At 43.2% G+C, this 23701-nt stretch overlaps 1 protein-coding gene across 1 annotated transcript in view; it reads left to right on the top strand.

Annotated features, from left to right (window-relative positions):
- The window catches only part of LOC124775510 (E3 ubiquitin-protein ligase lubel), a 488311-nt gene that overhangs the window by 179432 nt on the left and 285178 nt on the right, over positions 1–23701 (top strand). Inside the window, exon 3 of the mRNA XM_047250342.1 lies at positions 8882–9023. Coding sequence (XP_047106298.1) covers positions 8882–9023 — 142 coding nt within the window. The remainder of the gene's footprint in view (positions 1–8881; positions 9024–23701) is intronic.

The raw sequence follows: 23701 nt of genomic DNA, 5'->3' as shown, positions 1-23701 counted from the left end.
ACATTGCTAAATATTGCTCTATACTGAAATTGTGTTCCTCGAATGTAGTTGACTTAACGGAACAATTAAAGGAGATGCAAAAAAAAAAAAAAAAAAAAAGCTGCACGATTCGTCACCGTTTTGTTAAGTCGCCGAGAGAGCATCGCAGAAATGACTGAAAAATTTCCACTGGAAAGAATGACACTGTGCATTGCGGAGTACCGTACTCTCAAAGTTACGAGAGCACGTGTTCCAGTAGGAATCATTACTTACTCCAATAAAAATTTTGCACAATGACGGCAATAATAATATAGAGACATTCTTGCTTTTACGCGGACACACGCAGAGCGATTCTCGCGATCTGCCCTCTATTTTAGCAGACTACAATGAGAGTGATAAAGTTTTTAAAATTTTGTGTAGTGTCTGGACTTCAGCCTAAGGTTTTAGGTTGTAGATTTTAGTGTGTTGCAGGAGTGGCTTGCTCATCCTGTTTATTCCAGCCATCATCCAGCCACGGCAGCATAGATGCGTAATTTTGGTATCTCTCTCTCTCTTTCTCTCTCTCTCTCTCTCTCTCTGTGTGTGTGTGTGAGTGTGTGTGTGTGTGTGTGTGTGTGTGTGTGTGTGTGTGCGCGCGCGTGTGTTTCTTAGGTCATTTTTATATTTTATTTCTTGTCGAACTTTTTTTACTCTACCACTATTATTCTCCCTCGTCTCATAAAACTTTTGTCTGAGCGCTAAATACCTTGCTGTCGTGCACCCAAACCCACAAATTACCATCATCGTATAGTACTTTATATACCCTCTGCCACAGGCCGGACGATTGTCTGAGGAGTTCGAGAAGTTGGGGTATGATTGGGTAGGTAAGGAGAAAGCTAGATAACAATGGCAGTTTTCATTGTTGGGATTCACACTTATTTCAGTGAAAGATAAACAAGGCATGAACAACATAATTTAAATATGAGGGCTTATTTTTGATGGTTTAAATTATAATTAAAATTACTCAATATATTATTATACCCAATGCCTTGGGATAAAAGTAGGTACTATATTGGGCACAAATGGGCAATGTTATATTTCCCGTCTTAGGTATGGGACTCTACGGTCTCATGCAAATCATCTTCAGTCCACCCTGCACAATCCTCATCCCTTCTTCTCGCACTTTAAGTATTTTACACAATCATCTGACTCTCTTGATGCTGAGTAGGTTTCTCTGTAAAGAAGGCAAAGCTTTTCGTCCTCATCTTCAGAGGTGCTGTATGCCTCACACGTTTCAGACTATTCCGACTCTTTTTTATGGTCTAGGCCCAGAGTTATTCAAAAGATTTTTTTAACATGCCAAGAAGATGCCTTTGTTGCACTGAGCGATTGACACTCGTCTCCGATGGCTCTTAAGCCATGTCGAAATTTCCGTGCCGTATAAAGCGCTTAATAGTCCCCTTTCGTAGGAAAATATACCTGTTGAGTAAGGCATAATCAATCAAGTTATTAGTGTCAAAAATATTCTAAAAATTGGCGCAAAGTAGTTGTAAATTATACAGGTAGTTATTAAATTGCAGCTATTAAAACGTGAACACACAAGTAGCGTATCGTTAAAAGCCTATACTTCTTAAGTCACACATGTAAGTTGTATGTAACCAAGTTATGGGGTAATAGCTGCTAGCTCCGGTTTTACCTCATTGCTTCTACTCGGTTGCGCCCCAACTGTACCTTATCTTCAAGATTCCTTCTGCATAAGAAAGAAGGTGAAGAATCGTTTAGCATGGCATATGTTCATAAAGCCTATTAAAAGTATGATTTATTGTACTTCTAGTTTCAGCTTGTAATACGACGATATAAGTTCCTTACTGAACACTAAATATCACCAAGTAAGATACACGACCACAAAAATCCAACAAATTGTTTTGCTCGATAGCTACATGTTTCACACTACATAGTCTCATGGCGGTACTGTTGCCAGCTGTCTTCATGGTTTAAGGCCCAAAAAGCAATGTTACCAATTCCTAAAGAGTAATATCAGGGTCCCAGTTTCGGCTGCATACCCCATTACACCCCAGCTTCCACTATAAACGTAGGTGTAAAAGCATCGCTCTATCATAAAATGATGTAATATTTACAAAAGTTAAAGTGAGAGGGTAATTAGGAAGAGATTTTTAGCCGCAGCCGCACACTGAGCTGCTGCTGTTGCAGCTCTGTAAACACAGGACAGTGGATCCCTCTAGCTGCAGGACGCACCGCGACGGCGGCTGGCGTGCAGACAGTGGAGTGCTAGAGTTGCCCCTGCGATGCGGCAGCCCGCAGAGCTGGGCTATCGAACCGCTGCGGTCCTGCAGGAGGGCTGCAGCTGCGCTACGCTGCGGCATTCGCTACTTAACCCCCCCCCCCCCCGATTTTTCTCTGCTGATCCTCATGTCCTGACCCTACACCCGTCTTACTGACGAGTAATCGCACCCTGCGACCGCTGTTTTATTCACTATCCCTGTCCTCTGCGAAACAGATTGATTTCTTTCATTGACTGCTTCATTTAACATAACTGCGGACATTCGCTGACATTGAATAATTTGCCACTTTAACCACTCTACTGTTACAGAAGTAAAAGCAAAACCATGTCGTGGATGCATCTCACCTGTCAATAGTTAGGTGGTTATGACAGCTGCTGTTACTGTTATTGTTGCGGCCCTCTGTCCATTGACTGGTTTGAAGCAGCTCTCCACTATAGTCTACTCTGTGAAAGCCTCTTCTTCTCATTATGACTAACGCGAGCTATATCTATTTGAAATTACTCACTATGGTGAAACCCACGTTTGTCTGTATAATCGCTACCAACCCCCCTTCCCCCCCCCCCCCCCCCCCACACACACACACAATTAACAATTCTTCGATGCTCTAAGACGTGTCCTACCCACCGACCCCTTATTTAATCAAGTTGTGCGATGAATTACTTTTATACCCTTTTCGATTAAGTTCATCTTCACTAGTTATCCGATCTAATCTTCAACACCCTCCTACAGCAGCGCTTTGCAAATGCTTATAGCCTTTTCTTGTCTGAACTGTTTATCGTCAATGTTTTCGTTACTGTAAAAGACTACACTACAGACAAATACCTTCAGAAATGCCGTCGTGTCACACTTATATTCGATGGTAAAAAATAGCTCTTTAGAAAAGAATTTCTTCCTATTAACAGTTAGACTTCTATATCTTCTCTGGTTCTGCTTCATCTTTTACTTCGCTGCCAAAATATCAAAATTTATCCTCCCGTTCCGTATAACAAAACTCCCTCAGTGGCTATTATTAACAAAAGTTTTCATATTCTCATAACGATCAAGCACATAAGCCACAATTGTTGTCTCAGTGCAGTTATCCTTTTATAAATCCCTTCCCCGGATTAATGCTGAAATGTTAGCGTAAATGAAAACTTTCATCTCTGCTGTTTCGTTGAAAATTTCGAAGTGCGATCAGTGTGCATTATTTCCTAATTTGCTGAATCACAACAAAGTCTGCAATTTCAGTCGTCGCTGTTCGTTTAGTAAACTCGTCATTCTCAGTAATTAGGTCTCCGGATATTGCTTATAGCCCCTTCTTTCATTCACTGATCATTTTCTACTTCCTTGTAAACAAATTTCTGCTCATCCTGAGAAAGCCTTGCAAGTGAATTATAGTTGTTTACTTAAAATCAGAGATTTTCAGTATTTGTAATTGTTCACGCCCTATATTTTCCCGATGTTCTTTCCACTGTATTGTCTAAAAGTTAGCATTTGGCACTCCAGCAAAGAACAGTGCAGAAAAGAAATGTATTTTGGACTTCCAACGCGCTAAGTCTCAGCAATATCATCTGATCACACGACAAGAGACACCGCCATCTAGTCAAACATCAACACGAACATGTGAAGAAATAGACCAAGCGAATAAATATTATAAAAATTCCATATGGTACAATTTTAAAAACTTTGACACAGAACATGGATTCAAACATTTAATGTCCAGAAAATATTGTGTTATCAAGAAGATCAAAAACAATCGATCAAAAACTGAGTGTTGCATACTGAAATGACAGATTAACAGAGGTCAGAAGTGAACAAGTACACAAAATGAAAACCAGAAAGAGTGTCGGTTATAATGAATTCCAGTGCTCAGGCCGAAAGCGGTTTTGAATGGAGTAGTAGCTTTGGAATAGTAATAGCTTTGGAATAGTATGAAGAAGATGTATATCAGTAAGAAATTTGCGGTAACTGGAGAGAAGAACAGTGACCACAGTTTTTATAGGAACATAGAGTAAACAATGTAGGAAGTTCTCGTCACACGCTTCGGTGAATTCTGTGAAGAAAATCAGCCGGAAAACATAAAACAGAAATTAGCATCAAGCCACAACAACATGGATTCTTTTACTGGCTGACGCGAGGAATATGTAGGATGTAACAACAGAATTTCTCTCCGAAAAAGTGGAAGCCTTAAAAGGTAGTTCCATACCAGCTCTCAGTTTTGTTTCGTTTAACAGAGTCACAAATATGCGCACTGTAATGAGAGAGAATTGTGTAGCGTACGATTTTATTCTGCACTAACTTTATTCCACTCTAGCACGAAGGCAAAATGTTAAGGAGCGTCAATTGATTGGAGAAAACTCCTCGGATGATAAAGAGTATGGAAGCAACAGAAACAAAAGTGTGAACAATATTTGATGAATACCATTGTGAAACCATCTTACGGGACAATGGCTTGCTACCTGACAGTTGCTTCATGCTCTTCTAAAGTGCCAGTCGACGAGCGTATTATAACAGAGTGCGCTTAACACACTTTTCTCCCTTCTAGTGACATCGGTTTTCCAAACCGCGACCGCTATTTCTCCTTCAAATAGCTCCACCTTTGAACTCACTAGAGAGCACGGCCAGATTCTACACGATATCAACGGGACTTTGAACGCTGGGATACTTTTGTTGCCCCTGTTCCTATTCAGTCCAGTCAATTAATAAGAATCTACATCGCTACAGCATCAGACTATCAAAATTCTCTCATTTCATTTACTAACTTGAGATCTCTACTTTAATGGCATTCCACCGATTATTTGCGTAGAGAAACGCGATGCGCTACGATTTTTCGTAGTCATTAACGTCAGCAAAAGAAGAATTAACGCTTAACTGCAATCAAATGCAATGCATACAGTTTCTGACACGGAACTCCTGTAAAAGCGAAATTTTATTGCTCGAAGGTGGCCTAACAGTCAATGAAATCGACCACTTTAAATTCCTGAGGTCGAAGGTAGATGAAAGGCTTTCTTAGAAGTAACACTATCAGTATCTTGCAGGCTGGTGTGGCCGAGCGATTCTAGGCGCTTCAGTCCGGAACCGCGCGACCGCTACGGTCGCAGGTTCGAATCCTGCCTCGGACATGGATACGTGTGCTGTCCGTAGGTTATTTAGGTTGAAGTAGTTCTAAGTTCTAGGAGACTGATGACCTCAGATGTTAAGTCCCATAGTGCTCAGAGCCATTTGAACCATTTTATCAGTATCTTGTACGATAACTGTACGCTGCTGTCTTCAGTAATAAGAATGATTTCCTGGTCTCTGGCACTGAAACTCGAAATACTTTTTACTTTATTTTCACTTTATTCTCTCGTATGGTGTAACATGCTCTAAGATAAAAAAGAAAAGAACGACGAACTACGAACAAATTATTCGAATGTTAGGGAAATCTGTAGATATGTCGTACACACAAATAAATGATTACAATTTCAGGAATATTTGGTGATTTATTTGGAAGAAAAAGCTTCACAAATTGAGGAACTCAATAACGTATTGGTCCACTCTGACCCTTATGCAAGCAGTTATGAGGCTTGACATTGACTGATAGAATTGTTGGATAATTTCTTGAGGGATATCGTTCCAAATTCTGTCCGATTGGCGCCTTACTGCGTCAAAATCCCGAGCCGGTTAGAGGGCCCTGCCAATAATGCTCCACACATTCTCAACCGGGGAGAGATCCGGCGACCTTCCTTGCCAAGGTAGGGATTGGAAATCACGAAGACTAGCAGCAGAAACTCTCGTCGTGTTCGTGAGGGAATTATCTTGTTGAAATGTAAGCCCAGGGTGGCTTGCCATGGAGGGGAACAAAACGGGGATTAGAATAGCGTTGACGTATCGTTGTGTTGTAACAGTATCGCGGATGACCACCAAAGAACGCTGCTATGAAATGAAATGGTTGTCAGGCCGTATGGCAGGCGACAGTCAAGTTGGTATCCCACTGCTGGCCGGATCTCCTCCAGACACGTGTTCGCAGGTCATCGGAGCTTAGTTCGAAGCGGGACACGTCACTGAAGACAATTCAACTTCAGTCAATGAGATTCCAGGACGAATGTGTCCGACACCACCGCAGACAGCTTTTTGGTGTACAGAGGTCAATCGTAACCAGCTCAAGGCGCGCCATGAGTTCTGCTTCCTCTCTGTGAGCCGGGACGATCGATCCATGGATCGAAGGGTAATTCCGTGGTGTGTTTTTTCGTCTTAGAGTGTATTTTGGGGCAACTCTGTGCGCTCACCAGTAATATTATTAGCCCAAAACATGAGCACGGACCGTACTCTGGCATCAATTCGAGAACATAGACAAGGCCGTTGTTCAGGTGTTTCTGACTTCTAATTGCTCCGTGCCTGTACATGTTGTCCATCGTGGGATTTGCTGTAGACAAAATTAACTCATTCAGAGGAATCTGCAAGATTCATTCAGTGAAAACCAGATGGAAAAACGATAGGCTGTATGACAACACTTCCTAAAGCATTGTACGTGAAGAAACTTGCGCACAATTCAGCAGTTATCGTATTCAACAGTTTTCCAGCAGAACTGAAGAAATTGAGTCCGAAGAATTCAAACGCGAGTTGAAAGGTGTCATTGGGCCCCACTTCTTCTATTTTGTACTTGAGTTCCTTGTAGTAGTTGAGAAGTTTTCGCGGAAATGTGTAATTTATTCGTGCACTCTCTCTTTGTGTGTGTTTTCTTAATTCTTTGTGTATAAACTTACTATTAGCATTCTGTAAACTATTTAAGAGAGAGTGTTGTACCTTGAGGATAATGTACCAAGGAAAGGATAAATAAATAAATGTCGTGTGGCTAGGGCCTCCCGTCGGGTAGACCGTTCGCCGGGTGCAAGTCTTTCGAATTGATGCCACTTTTGTGACTTGCGTGTCGATGGGGATGAAATGATGATGATTAGGACAACACAACACCCAGTCCCTGGGCGGAGAAAATCTCTGGCCGAGCCGGGAATCGAACCCGGGCCGTTAGGATTGGCATTCTGTCGCGCTGACCACTCAGCTATCGGGGTCGGACAAGGAACAATTGATGTTTCAATTTAGAGACCGATTTTATAATCACAATAAGGAACATGCACTAGAGACTGCGATAAGCTCTTTCCAGCAGCGTCTAATGTCTTTGGTATTAGGGTCATTAGGTTGAATTTAGTGCAACGTTTGTAATGACTAAGAGTTCTACACATGTAAGTGCTGTGGAATACATTTAAGCAATTTTGAGGATATTATTCATTCTTCAGCTACAGATGTTTATGGGAGTCAAAGTGTGCATATTTGTAAAACTATTTTATGTTGTGTACAGCTTCGTACACAACGGTAAGGACATGTTTGGCGAATAAGTTAACGCAGTAAACAGAAGAGCTATTTAACTTGTATTTCTCCAAGTTTATGAAGATTCATTACAAACAGTGCAGCAATAATTAAGTCCAGCTATTACATTAACAACGATGAGGACCTCTGTAGTAAATCACTATAGATGGCGTCGGAGACGCAACTATACTTAGCGTCACGTAGCAATGTGGCTGCAAGTGTGAATAGGCTATCTGGCTGCCGCCAGCCGTCCTATATCAAGGCGGCAGGGGCACTCGTGGTACAGAGCAGCCGCTGGAATATCTAAGCGGGTGTACACCATTGGGTCCGCGGATCCCGTCAACCGCTGTTGACGGTTAAGCCATACATTGTCGATCGTGCAATATCTTGCACTTTGTAACAAAAGGTCTCTCTTTACCATGGAGTACGTGATATTTGCAAATGAACTGAATTTGTTTAACGTCTTAACAGTTTTCCCCATCTCGAAAATGGAAAATTTTATTAGTTGCCAATAACTTTTTATTTCAAAATGTTTTAACAAGTAACTGGTTTTTTATAATACGTCTTCTTAATTTGGATTCACTTACTGATTACTGGTGTTAAGGAGGGTAAAAATGTAACACACAGACTGTTAAATATATATATGACAAGATTTCCTCGATTGCAACACTTTTAAATTTCAATAGAGTATTCGTTCATAGCTCCATGACCATCTTGTACATTGGAACAGTTTTGCACACATGGAAAAACCTTACTTTTCCTGAGTAATTTTTATAATTTCAGTTGAAAGGTGCTGCACACGAAGTAAGAAAATATATAAAATTCTTATTACTGGCGAAAGTCTGAAAAGTGTTACAAAGCAAAACATACTCCGCCCCTGGCCGCTGTGACCGAGCGTTTCTAGGCGCCTCAGTCCGGAACCGCGCTGCTGCTACGGTCGCAGGTTCGAATCCTGTCTCGGGCATGGATGTGTGTGATGTTCTTAGGTTAGTTAGGTTTAAGTAGTTCTAAGTCTAGGGGATTGATGACCTCAGATTGTAAGTCCCATAGAGCTTAAAGCCATTTGAACCATTTTTTAACAAATAAAATAAATAAACAAAAATGAAAATAGCGTCGTTAGTGGACCACTATGTCGACTATTCTAGACGCCTGTAGAGTCTTTTAAACCCGCCACGCCTTGCTACACACTGCAGATCTAAATACATAGGCGTGGCTGGGAAGAGACGGCGAACACGGCAGGCTCTGTTTGTTGGGTGCGGACCAGTGTTGTGAACGGGTGTCTCCTCTTTGTGTTGCAGCAGGCGCGCAACAACCGCTCGGCGGGGCCGCCGCCTCCGCCGCCACCGCCCGCCACAGAGCCGCCGCCGCTCGACCCGGACTACGAGGTCATCGAGTTCCCCCAGCAGCAGTACTCCAACACGCCGGCCGCCAAGCCGACAGGTAATGCCGGCTCCCGTGGGGCGAGTTTGCTTCACAGACAGCATAACTGCTTGTTTTTCCTTTCTTTTATTTTTTCATAAAAAATAGAGTAGAGCAGCAAAATGAATTTTCACTCTGCAGCGGAGTGTGCGCTGATATGAAACAGATTAAAACTGTGTGCCGGACCGAGACTCGAACTCGGGACCTTTGACTTTCGCGGGGAAGTCCTTTACCAACTGAGCTACCCAAGCACGACTCACGGCCCGTCCTCACAGCTTTACTTCTGCCAGTAGAGTAGCAGTTAGCGGGGCTGGCTGGCCCGCCGCAGAGACTGTCATATGAAATAAGGTGTGCAGCAAATTGTTCAGTGACAACGTGTCCGTTTAGAGCGTACATATTTGTCCGAATAACAGGGATTTTTCTCAGTATATAAGGAATATACTGCAGCAATAATTAAAGTAATAATGTTCCAATCTTGAGACACATACACCAAGATGATTAAAAGTCATTGGTCAGTGATATGCACATACGCAGATGGCGGTAGCATTGATTACGCGAGGTATAAAAGGGCAGTGCATTGGCATACCTATTAATTGTACTCAGGTGATTCACGTGAAAAGGCTTCCGACGTGATTATGGCCGCATGATGGGAATTAACAGACCTTGCACGCGAAATGGTACTTGGAGCTAGATGCAGGGGACATTTCATGTCAGAAATCGTTACGACATTCAATATTCCGATGTCCACAGTGGCAAGTGTGTGTCGCGAATACAAAATTTCAGACATTACCTCTCACCACGGACAACGTAGTGGCAGACGGCCTTCACTCAACAACCGGTAGCAGCGGAGTTTGCGTAGAGTTGTCAGTGCTGTCAGTGCTAACAGAGAAGCAACAAAAGCGCGAAATGACAGCAGAAAATAATGTTGGACGTAAGACGAACGTATCCGTTAGAACAGTGCGGTGGAATTTGGCGTTAGTGGGTTATGGCAGCAAACGGCCGACATGAGTGCCTTTGCTAAAAGCACTACATTGCTTGCAGTGCCTGTCCTGGGTTTGTGCTCATATCGCTTGACCGTAGACGACTGTAAAACCGTGACCGGGTCAGATGAGTCCCGATTTCATTTTCTAAGAGTACAGCGCAGACCCCACGAAGTCATGGACCCAAGTTGTCAACATGGCACCGTGCAAGCTGTTGGTGGCTCCATAACAGAGCAGGTGGTATTTACGTGGAATGAACAGGGTCCTCTTGTCAAACTAAACCGATCATTGACTGGAAATCGTTATTTTCGGCCACTTGGAGACGATTTACAGCCATTCATGGGTTTCATGCTCCCAGACCACCGGGCAACAATTGTTCGCGATTGATTTGAAGAACATTCTGGACAATTCAAGCAAATGATTTGCACAATCCCATTGAACAATTTTGCGAAATTGTGGACGGCTGCAGAGGCACCGCGGCTCAATATTTCTGCAGGTGACTTCTAACGACTTGTTGAGTCCATGCCACGCAGGGAAAAAAGATCCGACACAATATTAGGAGATATCCCCTGAATTTTGTCACCTCAGTGTATGCGGTTACAAAAAGACATCTTAAGGTTATTTTCCTGCCTAGAGCGTGGTCGCGCTTGCGGTGATTCCCCGTCTTCCAGCCTTTGACATAAAAAGTCCAACCAGACTCTTGATTGGCCAAGTGCAGGTAGCACTCAGGAAACCCTACCAGGGAAATATAACACTGGAGCTAGAATGAATTTTCACTCTGTAGCGGAGTGTGAGCTGATGTCAAACTTTCTGGCAAATGAAAACTGTGTTCTGGATCGAGACTCGAACTCGAGACATTTGACTTGTGCACCTCGGTAGCTCAATCGGTAGAGGTGCCTAGTTCGAGTCCCGGTCCAGTACCCAGTTTTAATCCGCAGAAGTTTCGTATCAGCACAAACTCCGCTGCAGTGTGAAACACTCATGTCTGTAGCTAAGCCATGTATCCGCAGCAGATTTTTTCCTGGGAGAACTTCTGTGAATTATGGAAGGTAGGTTATGAGGTACTGGTGGAAGCAAAGCTGTGAGAACGGGTCGTGAGTCATGCTTGGGCAGCTATGTTAGTAGAGTATTTGCCCGCGAAAAGCAATGGTCTGAGTTCCAGTCCTGGTCCGCCACACAGTTTTAATATGACAGGAAGTTTCAGCACTGGAGCTATCACACGAAAACATGGGGATCCCCCTGCAGGCAAGCAGTCTGGCAATCAACGAGACGTGCTTTGGAACCGTCGCACGAGCCAAGATTTTCATCGCCAGTATTTGGCCCATAAAGGAAAGAGAGGAGGTAGCCCAAGGTTCCCGATCACCAGACATTACGCCAGAGTCCTGGATTAAATTCCAAATACATCCGCAGTGTCTCGTGAAATAAGACCATGTGATACGGTTGAAGGTGACATGTTCCTCCAACAGAGATGTTTAAATCGCCAGCCCTCTTGGTATAATCGAATATTGAGGGCTATGTCGGTTTCGCCCTTTCACTCTTTTACTGCTTTCTCTCATCATCATCAACAAACAATGTTCGTTTGGCAAAAATAAAATACTCAGCTGTGCACAATAACTTAATTTTATTCTCCTTGCGAATTTTCTCCGCTAGAAATGTCCGCATATCCAGCTTCACCATCTTAATTGCCATTATTGCCAAATTGACGTAAAATCGCTATCACGTGAGAAACAGAAGACTCTGAGGAATGTACTGTTTTAATGACCCATTACGTGGATCACAGAACACGGAGACGGTAGAGAGATGTTTCTTCTGAAACCTGTGCAGTTTGTGAAAGGAAGCTGCTATTGGTCGTCAGAGAGCAAATAGAGGATTGACTGGATTTATTGAGTGGAAGTCCCCGATGAGTAGTTCAGTTGCCAAATTGGAAACAAATTCATCTTTCCTGCACACTGAAACCTTTTCTTAGCAATGAGTGCTTTGTGTCTATTGTGTAAGTGTTATTGTACACTGTTGTACAATGGAAAGCTGAAATTGTGTTATTCATTGCGAATGGAGAGTGTGAAACCCTGTATTGGAACATAGCCTGCTCCTCTCAAGGCACCAAGGCGTTCACATTCAATGGACGGACCACCTACAAGTGGTAATGGCTTAGTTAATTTGAAGTTATACATCGCCCCAAGAAAACTCTAGTTAATGGCAATGGTCTCAGTCGAAAGTTGCATATAGCAACACGTGCTGGCGTTCCTGCAGACAAATGGTGAAAGGCAAAAGGCGCTGATCTACACTGTCAGCAGTTCGCAACGCAAACGCAGTTCTGTGTTGACGTCAGGGTATTGTATAAACAAACCAAGCATGGACAATGTATAGGCGTACTAGCAAGTTCACTTGGTGAAGTGTTAAGGCAGACTCACGATTCTGTCTTGGCACGGCGTAGATGTTAACAAATTACGAAAGAAGTTTCGCAGAGAATATCGGTGGCGGATACTCAAGCAGGACGTGGAGCAATATGTAGAGAAGTGTGTACCCTATGCTCAAAGAGCAAACTACGATTGCAGAGGTTACCGAAAGCCAGCCAAACATTTCAGATGATTGGTATGTATATTGCCCATCGCTCAAACACCAGCGAGGAATTGGTACATATGAACCATCACTGATCGGTTCTCACACTATATAGGTATGATCGCCATACGAAACCAACCAACAGAGACAGTAGCTCAGGCAATGATTAACCATTGGATATTGAAGTTTGAGACATCGGAAACCATGCTAACTGATCAGGGCACTAATATTATGTCCAAACTAATGAAGCAATTACGCTTATTCCTACAAATCTGGATGTTATTGATAGGTGCATTGAATCCGCAAGCTAATGGAAGAACACAATAAGTTTAAAAGACTGTAAGTAAAATGATGTTACTATGGTAACAGTCACCATAATGGCAGGGACACACTGCTGTTATTGTTGTAGCGGTTTACATCTTGAAGATGAATCAGAGTATAGTATTTTCACCCTATGAGGCAATGGGTGGAAAATGCCTTCCTCTTTTGAATTTTGCAAATCACACCCAGAGCGAAACCAATCAGCTGCTACCAAGCCTAATGAGTCTGGATTTGTCCTCGTCTATCCATCAGAGACACCCCCTCCGTATGAGTGCAGACACAGCCTATTGGGTCATGGGGTTAGTCTGATCCCTATGACCCATAAGCCATATTAATGCTACGTGTTTCATTACCATGTTGAAGTGTCTGCCGTACAAATAACAATAGAAATATGTGATATCATTAATCAGACGGAGCATCTCTTTTTCCATGGTGTAGTAATTTTACTCTGCCTTATTCAGTTGCCTGGATGTATAGGCAATCATGTGCTCGCCTTCTTTACTTAATGAACGCTCTAAGGCACGATTGCTAATACTGCATGACAATATAAACTGCCTCTGGTAACTGGAAAAGGGCATGACAGCACTAGTGATCAGTAAGTCCTTCAGGCACACAGAAGCTACTTTGCAATCCAGCATCCAGTGAAAATTTACCTCTTTCTCCACGAGTTCTGTGAAATGTTTCACTACTTCTACAAATATCGACACAAGGACTGTGGCACCTATTCTGTATTTAGGAGAAGGAAATTCCCACACGGCTTGTATGAGCCAGTACCTGTTCACACCTGGCCTAAATAATGAACTAAGACGAATTGGCATTTTTCTAAACGATATGTTAGTTGTGCTGCTCGTAACCGATTGAACGCATCCCATAACCATATTAGGTGCTATTGGATGTCGTTGGAAAACGCTTTGCCCGATATTACCTAACGTTTCATGATATTCGGCACTGGGTTGCATCTGTTACTGTGTGCTAATTTAAACAGCACAACAAAACTGATTTGCCTTGTCCGATCCTTGTATTTCTGGGGTAAAATTACAACCCAAAGGCTGGAACTGCCTTTTATAATCCCGTCACATAGCTGCTGATTTATAAACTCTCTCGTCACCGATTGGAGGTGATGTGGATCTTGATATGTTTTGTCTCACCCTACCAGTTAATTCCCAACGAAAATCCTATCCTGCCTTATCGAAGTTCCTAGCAGTGGTCGAGGAGGATTAGACAATTTCATGTATTATTCTCACAGTTTTTCCATTTTCTCCCTATTTTTTCCCTGGAAATGTGAAACTTTCTCGTGCAGTGCAGCTAAAGTGGAAGACTATTCTGGATTAGAATACTCTATACCTAATTCTCTGTCCAACTCTCCATCATCCAGTGCAGCTAGGTTAGGTATCAGTGCACCTCATGATAGTTCTACTTCCACCAAACAAAAATTATTCATGCTGATAGGTACTACTCAGCTTTCATCAGCGTCTTGCACAAATAATACACTATGATGCACAGTTCTGCTACACTCAAAATTCTGAGGGGGAAATCAGATACTATGTCTACACTGACTACTTTCTCTGTACCTTACAGTATTTTTCTCCCACGATACAATTCTAAGGGACGGTGCACGCGGTCTGAAATTCCTCTTGCACCAGGGATAAATATTATGGCAGTTCGGTATTCCCGGCAATGTTAGGTCCAGCTCCACTACGGCCATTCAATTTTTTTAAGGTGATGTTTACTCAGAAAATCCAGTCCAAGTGTGACATCGCAGCTGCTGAGAACTCGAAGAAGTATTTACACACAAGCCCGAAAGTATTTCCCTCACACTCAGAAGCTCACCAAAGCCGAACTGAGTGGGTGAACTTTACCCGCATCTACACCACTCAGTCGGCAAGGGCCAAATTTCTTACTCCAAGTACATCTTGACTTCCCACGGCTACCTGCGACCTCATATCCAGTAGACAGTAAAATACTTTTCCTCTCACAAAACCGGTTATACAATAATCCATCATTGATTCTGCACCCAGGTCTCCTGTGCTTACATTAACTGGGAACGTCACACAGTGGCCTTAAGGTTCCCGCTTCTGTTTAACACTGTAGAGCGAATTCCACCCTGTATCCCTCTACACTCCACACGTAAAAACTCCAGTGGACATTCCCGCTCCAATTGTCCAACCACTTAACACTTCTCACACTGAAGTTTACTACAGCTGCACCGAATGTGACCAGCCTGGCCACTCTGATAACATTTGACTTCTGTATTAAATATTATCCTCCTCTCTCTAGATCTGCTCATTGCATTTATTTCCACAGGAGCCTTCGCAGTTGCCACGCTTCGTTTAATGATTTCAGAAACCCTAGTCATAATTTATGGAAAACTTCAGTTGACGAACCCCAAAATGACGCATATCGTGTCTTTTGTTCTGCCTCCTGTGGAATGGCTTTGTTGCCCAAATATGTTGAGTCTAACGAGAACATGACTCTCTATAAATTACACAGCGGGTTTATGTCCACATTTTCATAGCCAAAGTAAGAGAGGGGTTATATCAGACTGGACTAGCGTGAAGTCTAGATTTGCAAGACGAGTTTATTTGCCTTAAAGTAACCAGAGTAATTAAGCAAACTTAATTAGTGAGTCGAGGGAACATTTTTGCCCGAATATTAATTGCCAAACGAAGAATGGGAAATGGACAAATGGGATATCATACTGACCAGCGTGAGGTCTGAGTTTTGCAGAAAAGTGTTCACGGGGTTCAAAATTACAAAGGTAATTAAGAAACTTTTTAGGTAAATCTTTATTCCTGTTTTCATAGCCAAACGAATAGTGGGGAATTAATAGATTGTAGCATCAAGGAGACCAGCATGAGGTACAGTTTTGAAAAAAAAAAAAATTAATCGCTTCAAAGAAATTAAAGTAATTAAAGAAACTTGATTAGTAATTTCAGCGAAAATTTATACATTTCACAAATAGCTGCCGCTACATATGTAAATAAATTGTTAAAAAGTAAAGAATAGCAGCGGTCCTATCACGCTTCCGTAGCGCGCTCCTGCCGATACCCCTGTCTCTTATCAATAGTCGCTGTCGAGACCAACTTACTGGGTTCTACTACGTAAGAAATCTTCGAGCCATTCACATATTTGGGAACCTGTTCCGTGTGGTCGTATCTTCATTACCGTCTGAAGTAGAGCACTGTGTCAAACACTTTTCCGAAGTCTTGGAATATGGAATCTGCCCATTGTCCTCCACGCATAGTTCGCACTATACCATGTGAGAAAACGGCAAGCTGAGTGTCGCACGAACGATGCTTTCTAAAACCGTGCTGACTCGTGAACGTAAGCTTCCCCACCTCAAGAAGATTTGGTATATTCAGGCTGAGAATATGTTCAAGAATTCTGCAGCAAACCGACATCGAGGATATTTGTCTGTAATTTTGCTGGTCTGAGTCACCTGCGGTTTCTTCCAGTCGCTTTAGACTTTGCGTTAGTCGAGATATTCGCGATAAATGCAAGCTAAGGAAGGATACAATGCCGATTTGTAAAACCGAATCGTGATCCCATCCGGACCTGGCTCTTTCAATTGCCTCTCTACGCCAGGAATGCCTATTACTATGTCCTCTCTACAGGATGTGCGATGGTCAAACGTCGATCAAGCTTGAGTTCGTCGTTGGCCCTCTGCAAGATCTGCGTTGGAAGCGGCAGGATGCTATTTCGATCGGCGCCGCGTGTTTATTCCCGGGAATGCTCGACAGCTGCTGGCGTTCACTCGCATCGGGCGCCCACGATTCGCGCATCCTGGAGCCAGCCGAACAGAGGGGAACGGAAAGACGCAAATCCCGATCGGCGTCTGGCGCAATCCGCGTCTGCGTCACTTGGCCCGTGCGCGCTTCACGCCTGCAGACAGCTGACTGTGCTCAAATTATACTCGACGTTCTTTTGTTTGTCTCTCTTATGTGAAAGCGTGTGGTGATGAGGTGGAACGGGAGTGGGAGGCGGAGGAGCGGCGTCCTGTTGTCTCCTGGTTGGTTTGATGTCTACCGACAATATTTCTTTTCCTGTAGTAACCTCTTCATTCCAGAGTAGAAGCTACGCGCAACGTCTAAGCCGGTGTACAGTGACGGAGGAAAAATTGCAACACCAAGAAGAAGTTGTGCGACATAAACAAAATATCGTAACACAAAGAAGGAATTGTGCGACATAAACGAAAGTTTTATGATGTCTATTCAAATTTCGCGCCAGTCGCTTAAGACTAGCGCTAATCGCTCCACTATGAGGATGCAAATCAGATTTGCTTTAAATACAAGATGTAATGATCGTGAACGTAAGTTACCTTTGAGACTGGACGTGGTGATTTGATGTGTCCTGCTATGAAACTGCACTCCTCGTTGTCGGACCGTACGGCGGGCAGCAGTCAGGTTGGTGGTCCACCACTGTCCGAGGCTTTTCCAGACACGTCTTCGGTCTGGAATCTCCTTGACTGGAATAGAACTGTCTTCATTGTTGAATCCCGCTTCGAACTGAGCCCCAGTGGACAACGAAAACGTGTCTGTAGGCACAGCGGACGCGGGCGGCGTACCAGCCTAGCTGTCGCCCGCCGTATAGTGCGACAACCAGGAGTGACGGCCTGGGGTGTAATTTCATTGCATAGCAGGATCCATTTGGTTCTCGTCAGCGCCATCCTCTTAGTATACAGCGGTACATCGACGAAATTATACTCCCCGTTTATTTGCCCTTCTTAGCAAGCCGTACTGGGCTTCGATTTCAACAAGATAATGCCCGCCCGCACACGGATAGAGTTTCTACTGCTTGGCTTCGTGCTTGCCAAACGCTACCTAGGCCAGCAAGGTCGCCGGATCTCTCCCCAGTTGGGAACGTTTGGACCATCATGGGCAGGAACCTCCAACCTGTTCGAGATTTCGACGATCTAACGCGCCAATTGGACAGAACGTAGCACGATATTACTCAGGAGGACATCCGACAACTCTATCAATCAATGCCAAGCCGAATAACTGCTTGCATAAGAGTCAGAGGTGTTGCAGCATGTTATAGGCTTACTCAGTTTGTGAAGGTAATTCTCTTTAATAAATCATCCAGTTTTTCTTGAATTATAATCATTTGTTGTCTATACTTATACATCTCGTTTACCGATATCCTTTAGGTCAATAAATCCAATGGAAAGTCTTTGATTTTTCTTATGCGTTGTTCCCATAACTAAACTGCTACTCGGGTTCTTTTACGCTGGAAATACAAGAAAATGTCCCAATCGCTTCAGTGGGATTCCGTGCAAGGACTTCCGTGAAAAAGTAAGCGGTATAGAGTACTGAATACTTCGATGTTCCCGGGTCTTTTAGAACTGCTGCAGCGGAGGCTTTTCGCATTGTGTTCATAACATGTTCACTGCATCTTCAAGGACGGAAGACAGTGGCTATGTAATTGCTGAAAACTGTTACCAATCCCAGGCCACAAACAACGAACCACATATAGAGTCAACATCTCCTTTCACCACATGTGATTCTTCAGCTTTTCGAAATGCCCTAAATTACTATTTCTTTGTCTATAGCATAATCATTGCAAGCTAAAATACAGTAAATTATTAACTTTTTAGAGTTGTGAATAACAGTGTCTTGCCTTAAGACATTATAGTAGCTAAGGTTTCGGATACTCTTGATCTGTTATACAGCGTTGTCAAATATTTCCGAACACGCATCTCTTGTTTCAAGCGCTTATCGTAGATCCTGAGTAACACTATGACTAGAAATTCACACCTGTGAAGCTATCTTTTAGATTTTACGGTGACCAATACGTAATACGTTTTACTCTACTGTTTTCGTGTATGCTGAAGATGAAAGAGCGTCAGAAACTTGTTTAGACTCTCACTTATAACATTTGTTACCATCTGACTATTTTTGTGACATGCCCAGTTCTAAGCAACGAATAAGACGCATTGTACTTGGTCGCCTAATAGCACACATCCGATGTCTCTTCATTTGATGGTCCTTACCTTCTAACTCTATCACGAGAGCAGTTAGCAGCCGATATTGTTACCACATTTACTTACTTGATTGCAAATGTAGTAATACTTCAAGTCACAGGTCAAATGGGATTTCAGAACACTCAGGATGACTCTTCGACAGCAAGATTAAAAGTCGTCCTATAACAGTGATGTTACTAGAAAGCTATGTATTATCTTGATGTAACGAATAGTTTGCCTAATATATCTTTTTAAAGTAATCACGTAGTACTCGTATATGTTCTGTTCAGGTGGACGTGCTGTAATATTGTACCGTCGCAAAATCCTTTGACTTGGACGATTTGTTCCCAACGGAAATGATTACGAAGTTGATGAAAGTTAATGAGATGACAGGCCTTTAGTTTCCAGTAGTTAAGAATGAAATGCTTGTAACGAGTGTTTCCTTCTCTTTAAGATTAGCCACACGAGAAAATCCTTAAAATTGCGCTTAAAGATGAAAAATTGAAATATTCCTCAAACAATACTGGGAAATTGGTGATTTAATGTGTTTGAAATAGGCGACACCATAGGCATATGAGAAGAATAGCTCGATGGGTTAACTATGAGAGAGCTCTGTGCAAGATAGTTTCCCTACTCGTTGAATCCTGGTAGAGGGAAATGTTAAAAGAAACTTCTCGGCAGCCTCTGGATGTTAATCAAGAGAATAAATTAGGTTTTGTGCACCGCTTTTCATGTTGCGGATGAGTGGAAGACACGCCACTTCACGCAAGAATGTAAACTGCAGTCAGAGAAGTAAGGAAACCACACACGAGAGTGCTGTACGAGGCACTGCTGCAGTGTATGGGGGCCTTGCCTAGTGGATTGGCGAAAGAGGCCGACGTAATTTTCAAGCAGCTGCTGCAATTGTAACATAAAGGCTATATCTACTTCTTTTGCCGTAAAGGAAGGTTAGTGTTATGTAGGAAGAGCAAGGAATTCACAATGCCTTTTTTGAACATTTTTGGAATTCCACATCTACATGACTACAATGTAATTTAAAGTGTCTGACAGATGTTTCATGAAACATTGCTCTACTCCCGGACAGCGTGCGGGAAAAGTGAACACTCAGATCTCTCCATATGAGCTCTGATTCCTCATATTTTATTACGATGGTCATTTCTCTCTGCGTAGCTGGGCGTCTGTAAAATATTTTCGCTTTCGGAGAAGAAAGTTGGTGATTAAAGCTTCGTGAAAAGATTCTCCTTTGTTTTGATGATTGCCACCCCAAAGTCACATATCATGTACGTGACGCTCTCTCCTCCATTTCGCAAATCTTCTGGCCCAATTTGATGAAAAAAATGAGACGAGGATTGTGTTCAAATCACAGTCTAACCATTCTCATTTAGATAATCGCTTAAGGCAAACAAGTAACCCCCTCGACCACCACCACCGATACTTTGAAAAATAGAACTCCTATGTATAAAGCAGTTTCAGAAGTCTGATTACTTTAAAGATGAATTAATGTGTTAAATATTTGACGTTAAGCTTACAAAACCTTTATGATTCAAGACGGAAAATGCTACGTATGTGTGTTTTCTTAGTTTCAGATTATTTACGTATAGGCTAATGAACAGCAAGAATGTAATAAGTGTTAAACTTTTTTTCCTTTTTTTATTTTGTGTGGGTGCCAGGGAAAATAACTTTCGAAAATATTTGAAATTATGTGTAAATTTGTTGAAAGTCTCTAAGTGTTCTCATTCTCAAATACTGTATGAATATAGTTCGGGTTATTTTCAGGCCCTGCGTTACGCTCTCTCTAGACGTGTACAGAGTTTCTACTGTTAAATCTCTTAAAGTTGTTACTGTGCTAAATCTTTAACGTAGACTATAATGACTGGATTATAACACATTTCAAATTTTTAAATTTGGTCAATAATTATGTCAAATGCTGAAAATCAAATTTTTGTTCCCCCTGGAAATCATTAGACAGGCAACATACAACTGGAATCACATGACCGTATAAACGTTCCAGCCGTTTAGTGGCGTAGATAACGTGCGCGGTGGCGCATTGGTAAAACACTGCATCCGTATTCGGGAGGATGCTAGTTCAATTCCACGTGAAGTAATCGGGATTTTGGTTTCCCACGATTTTGCTCCATCACCCATGGCAAATGCCAGGATGATTGCTTTGAAGGGGTACGTTCGATTTCCTTCCCAATTCGATGATGATGATGATGATGATTAGTGACATCATCATCGAATTGAGAAGGAAATCGAACGTACCCCTTGAGCCTGTGCTCCAATGACCTCTTCGTTGACGGGATGTTAAACCCTAATCTTCTTTCCTGCGTAGAGAAAAATGTCTAGATCGTTCTTTTGAAAAGGACGAGACCTAGTTCATTGATGATTTCGTCCTAATCTCCCTTCTTTACCTCGTATGTCACTTTGAATCCCAATCTTCCTACCTTGTTTTCTGCAATGCCATTTTTCATCAAGACAATGCACGTGCCACTGAGGTGATTCGGCAGTGGTAAAAGAGGGATTCAAAGGACAAATTATTAGAGCACCTGGGCTTTTCGTTGTTGTTATTGTTGTCGTATTCAGTCCGAAGACTGCTAGATACAGCTCTCTACGCTGGTCTATCCTGTGTAAGTCTCTTCATCTCTGCGTACCTGCTGCAGCCTACATCCAATTGAACATATTTACTGTATTCGAGCCAGGCAAATGCAGCGATGGTTCATTCGAATGGACACGGCCGATTCCCATTCCCACCCTTTATTACGAGCTTATGCTCCGTCTCTAATGACAGGGATGTCGACAAGACATTAAACCATAATATTCCTTCTCTTCTTCGAGACTTAAGTTTCCTTCTACAATTATCGCCCCCCCCCCCTCCCCGACACTTACGTCCTTATCAAATTCACGATTCCTTGATATCTCAGGATGTGTCCTGCAAACCGACCCCTTCTATGAGGTTGTGCCATATATGTCTTTTTTCCCCCATTCGGTCCAGCACCACTTCATCAGTTATTCGACCTGTCGATGTAATCATCAGTATTCTTATGTAACACGATTTCTATCGCCGCCTTGTCTGAACTGTTTGTTGTTCACGTTTCACTTCCGTACAAGGCTGTATTCCAGACGAAACCACTTTTTATATCCGGTTTCATCCTGTGGCTCCAGTTATCCACACATCTAAACATGGATCGGCAACGTCCAGTTAAGTTCTTATTGCAGCTGCAGAAAGCTATTTATAGACCTTCCAGAACCCTAGACCTGGGATTGAAGATAGTCACTGGAAACATCCTGTAAACGTACTGTGACATAAAAGTGCACGACGCCGTAATGTAAGTATATTTTTGCTGGCAGCCTAAGTAATTTTAATCCTGCCCTCCAGTTTATTAGAGGCTATTGCGTCTGCGACGTTGGCCTTCACGAGAGCGCAGGCCGAGCCTCCTGGGCGTCCCGATGCGGGCCCCCCTCAGAACTTCAATGAGCCGAGCTTAAAGGCGAGCTGCCGGGGTGCGGCCTTCTGGGTCAAAGGTCGGCAGCCGCGCCACGGCCGTTTTAAATGTCACACCAGCGGCTAATGGAGCGGCCGCGCCGGGCCGGTCGATGGCTCGTGTTTATTTTGGCTGCCGGCCTGCTGGCCGCACCTGTCACCATCCCTTCTCTGGCCCGCCAGCTGCTGTCAGGCGGGAGGAGACGGCACCGAGTGGGACAGCGTCGAGACCATCAGCCGTGTATGACAGGCTCGGGAGGATCCAGGGTTCGATTCTGGGGTCACCGTTTGCTACCGCTTCCCCTCCCTTTTCCACAAATATAAGTTGCAATGACCTCCCCCGCCCCAATTTTAACGTTTCATACAGTACCTCATCCCCAACCATTCAGTTCGACGAAATTGGTCCCAAACGATTGAAGATGACACGTGAGAAACGGTCCAGCGTGATGCGCGAGAAAACCGCCATTAAAGCCGACGTGTGGTTAGCTGTTATATAGCCACACGTTATTTCACGTCCTACTGTTCTTGTGGAACTTAACACTACTTTGATTCTTGTTACTTTTATATAGAATGTTCTACCTAAAATTTTCACTGCCAATATCTCTGGTACCACAACAGACAACGGCTTTCACAGGTATGAATGTACGGCAGTGGTTCACGAAAGTAAATACTGTGAGACATTCTAAACTACACTACTCGCCATTAAAATTGCTACATGAAGAAGAAATGCAGATCATAAACGGGTATTCATTGGACAAATACATTATACTAGAACTGACATGTGATTACATTTTCACGCACTTTAGGTGCATAGATCCTGAGAAATCAGCACCCAGAACACCCACCTCTGGCCGCAATAACGGCCTTGATACGCCTGGGCATTGAGTCAAACAGAGCTTGGAAGGCGTGTACAGGTACAGCTGCCCATGCAGCTTCAACACGATACCACAGGTCATCAAGAGTAGTGACTGGCGTATTGTGACGAGCCAGTTGCTCGGCCACAATTGATCAGACGTTTTCAATTGGTGAGAGATCTGGAGAATGTGCTGGCCAGGGCAGCGGACAAGCATTTTCTGTATCCAGAAAATCCCGTACAGGACCTGCAACATGCGGTCGTTCATTATCCTGCTGAAATGTAGGGTTTCGCAGGGATCGGATGAAGGGTAAAGCCACGGGTCGGAACACATCGGAAATGTAACGTCCACTGTTCAAAGTGCCGTCAACGCGAACAAGAGGTGACCGATACGTGTAACCAATGGCACTCCATACCATCACGCCGGGTGATAGGCCAGTATGGCGATGACGAATACACGCTTCCAATGTGCGTTCAACGCGATGTCGCCAAACACGGATGCGACCATCATGATGCTGTAAACGGAACCTGGATTCATCTGAGAAA

Source organism: Schistocerca piceifrons, chromosome 2 (genome assembly GCF_021461385.2).
Source record: "Schistocerca piceifrons isolate TAMUIC-IGC-003096 chromosome 2, iqSchPice1.1, whole genome shotgun sequence".
NCBI lineage: Eukaryota > Metazoa > Arthropoda > Insecta > Orthoptera > Acrididae > Schistocerca > Schistocerca piceifrons.
Note: the sequence above shows the minus strand (reverse complement) of the source record. Positions and strands in the feature narration are given on the sequence as shown.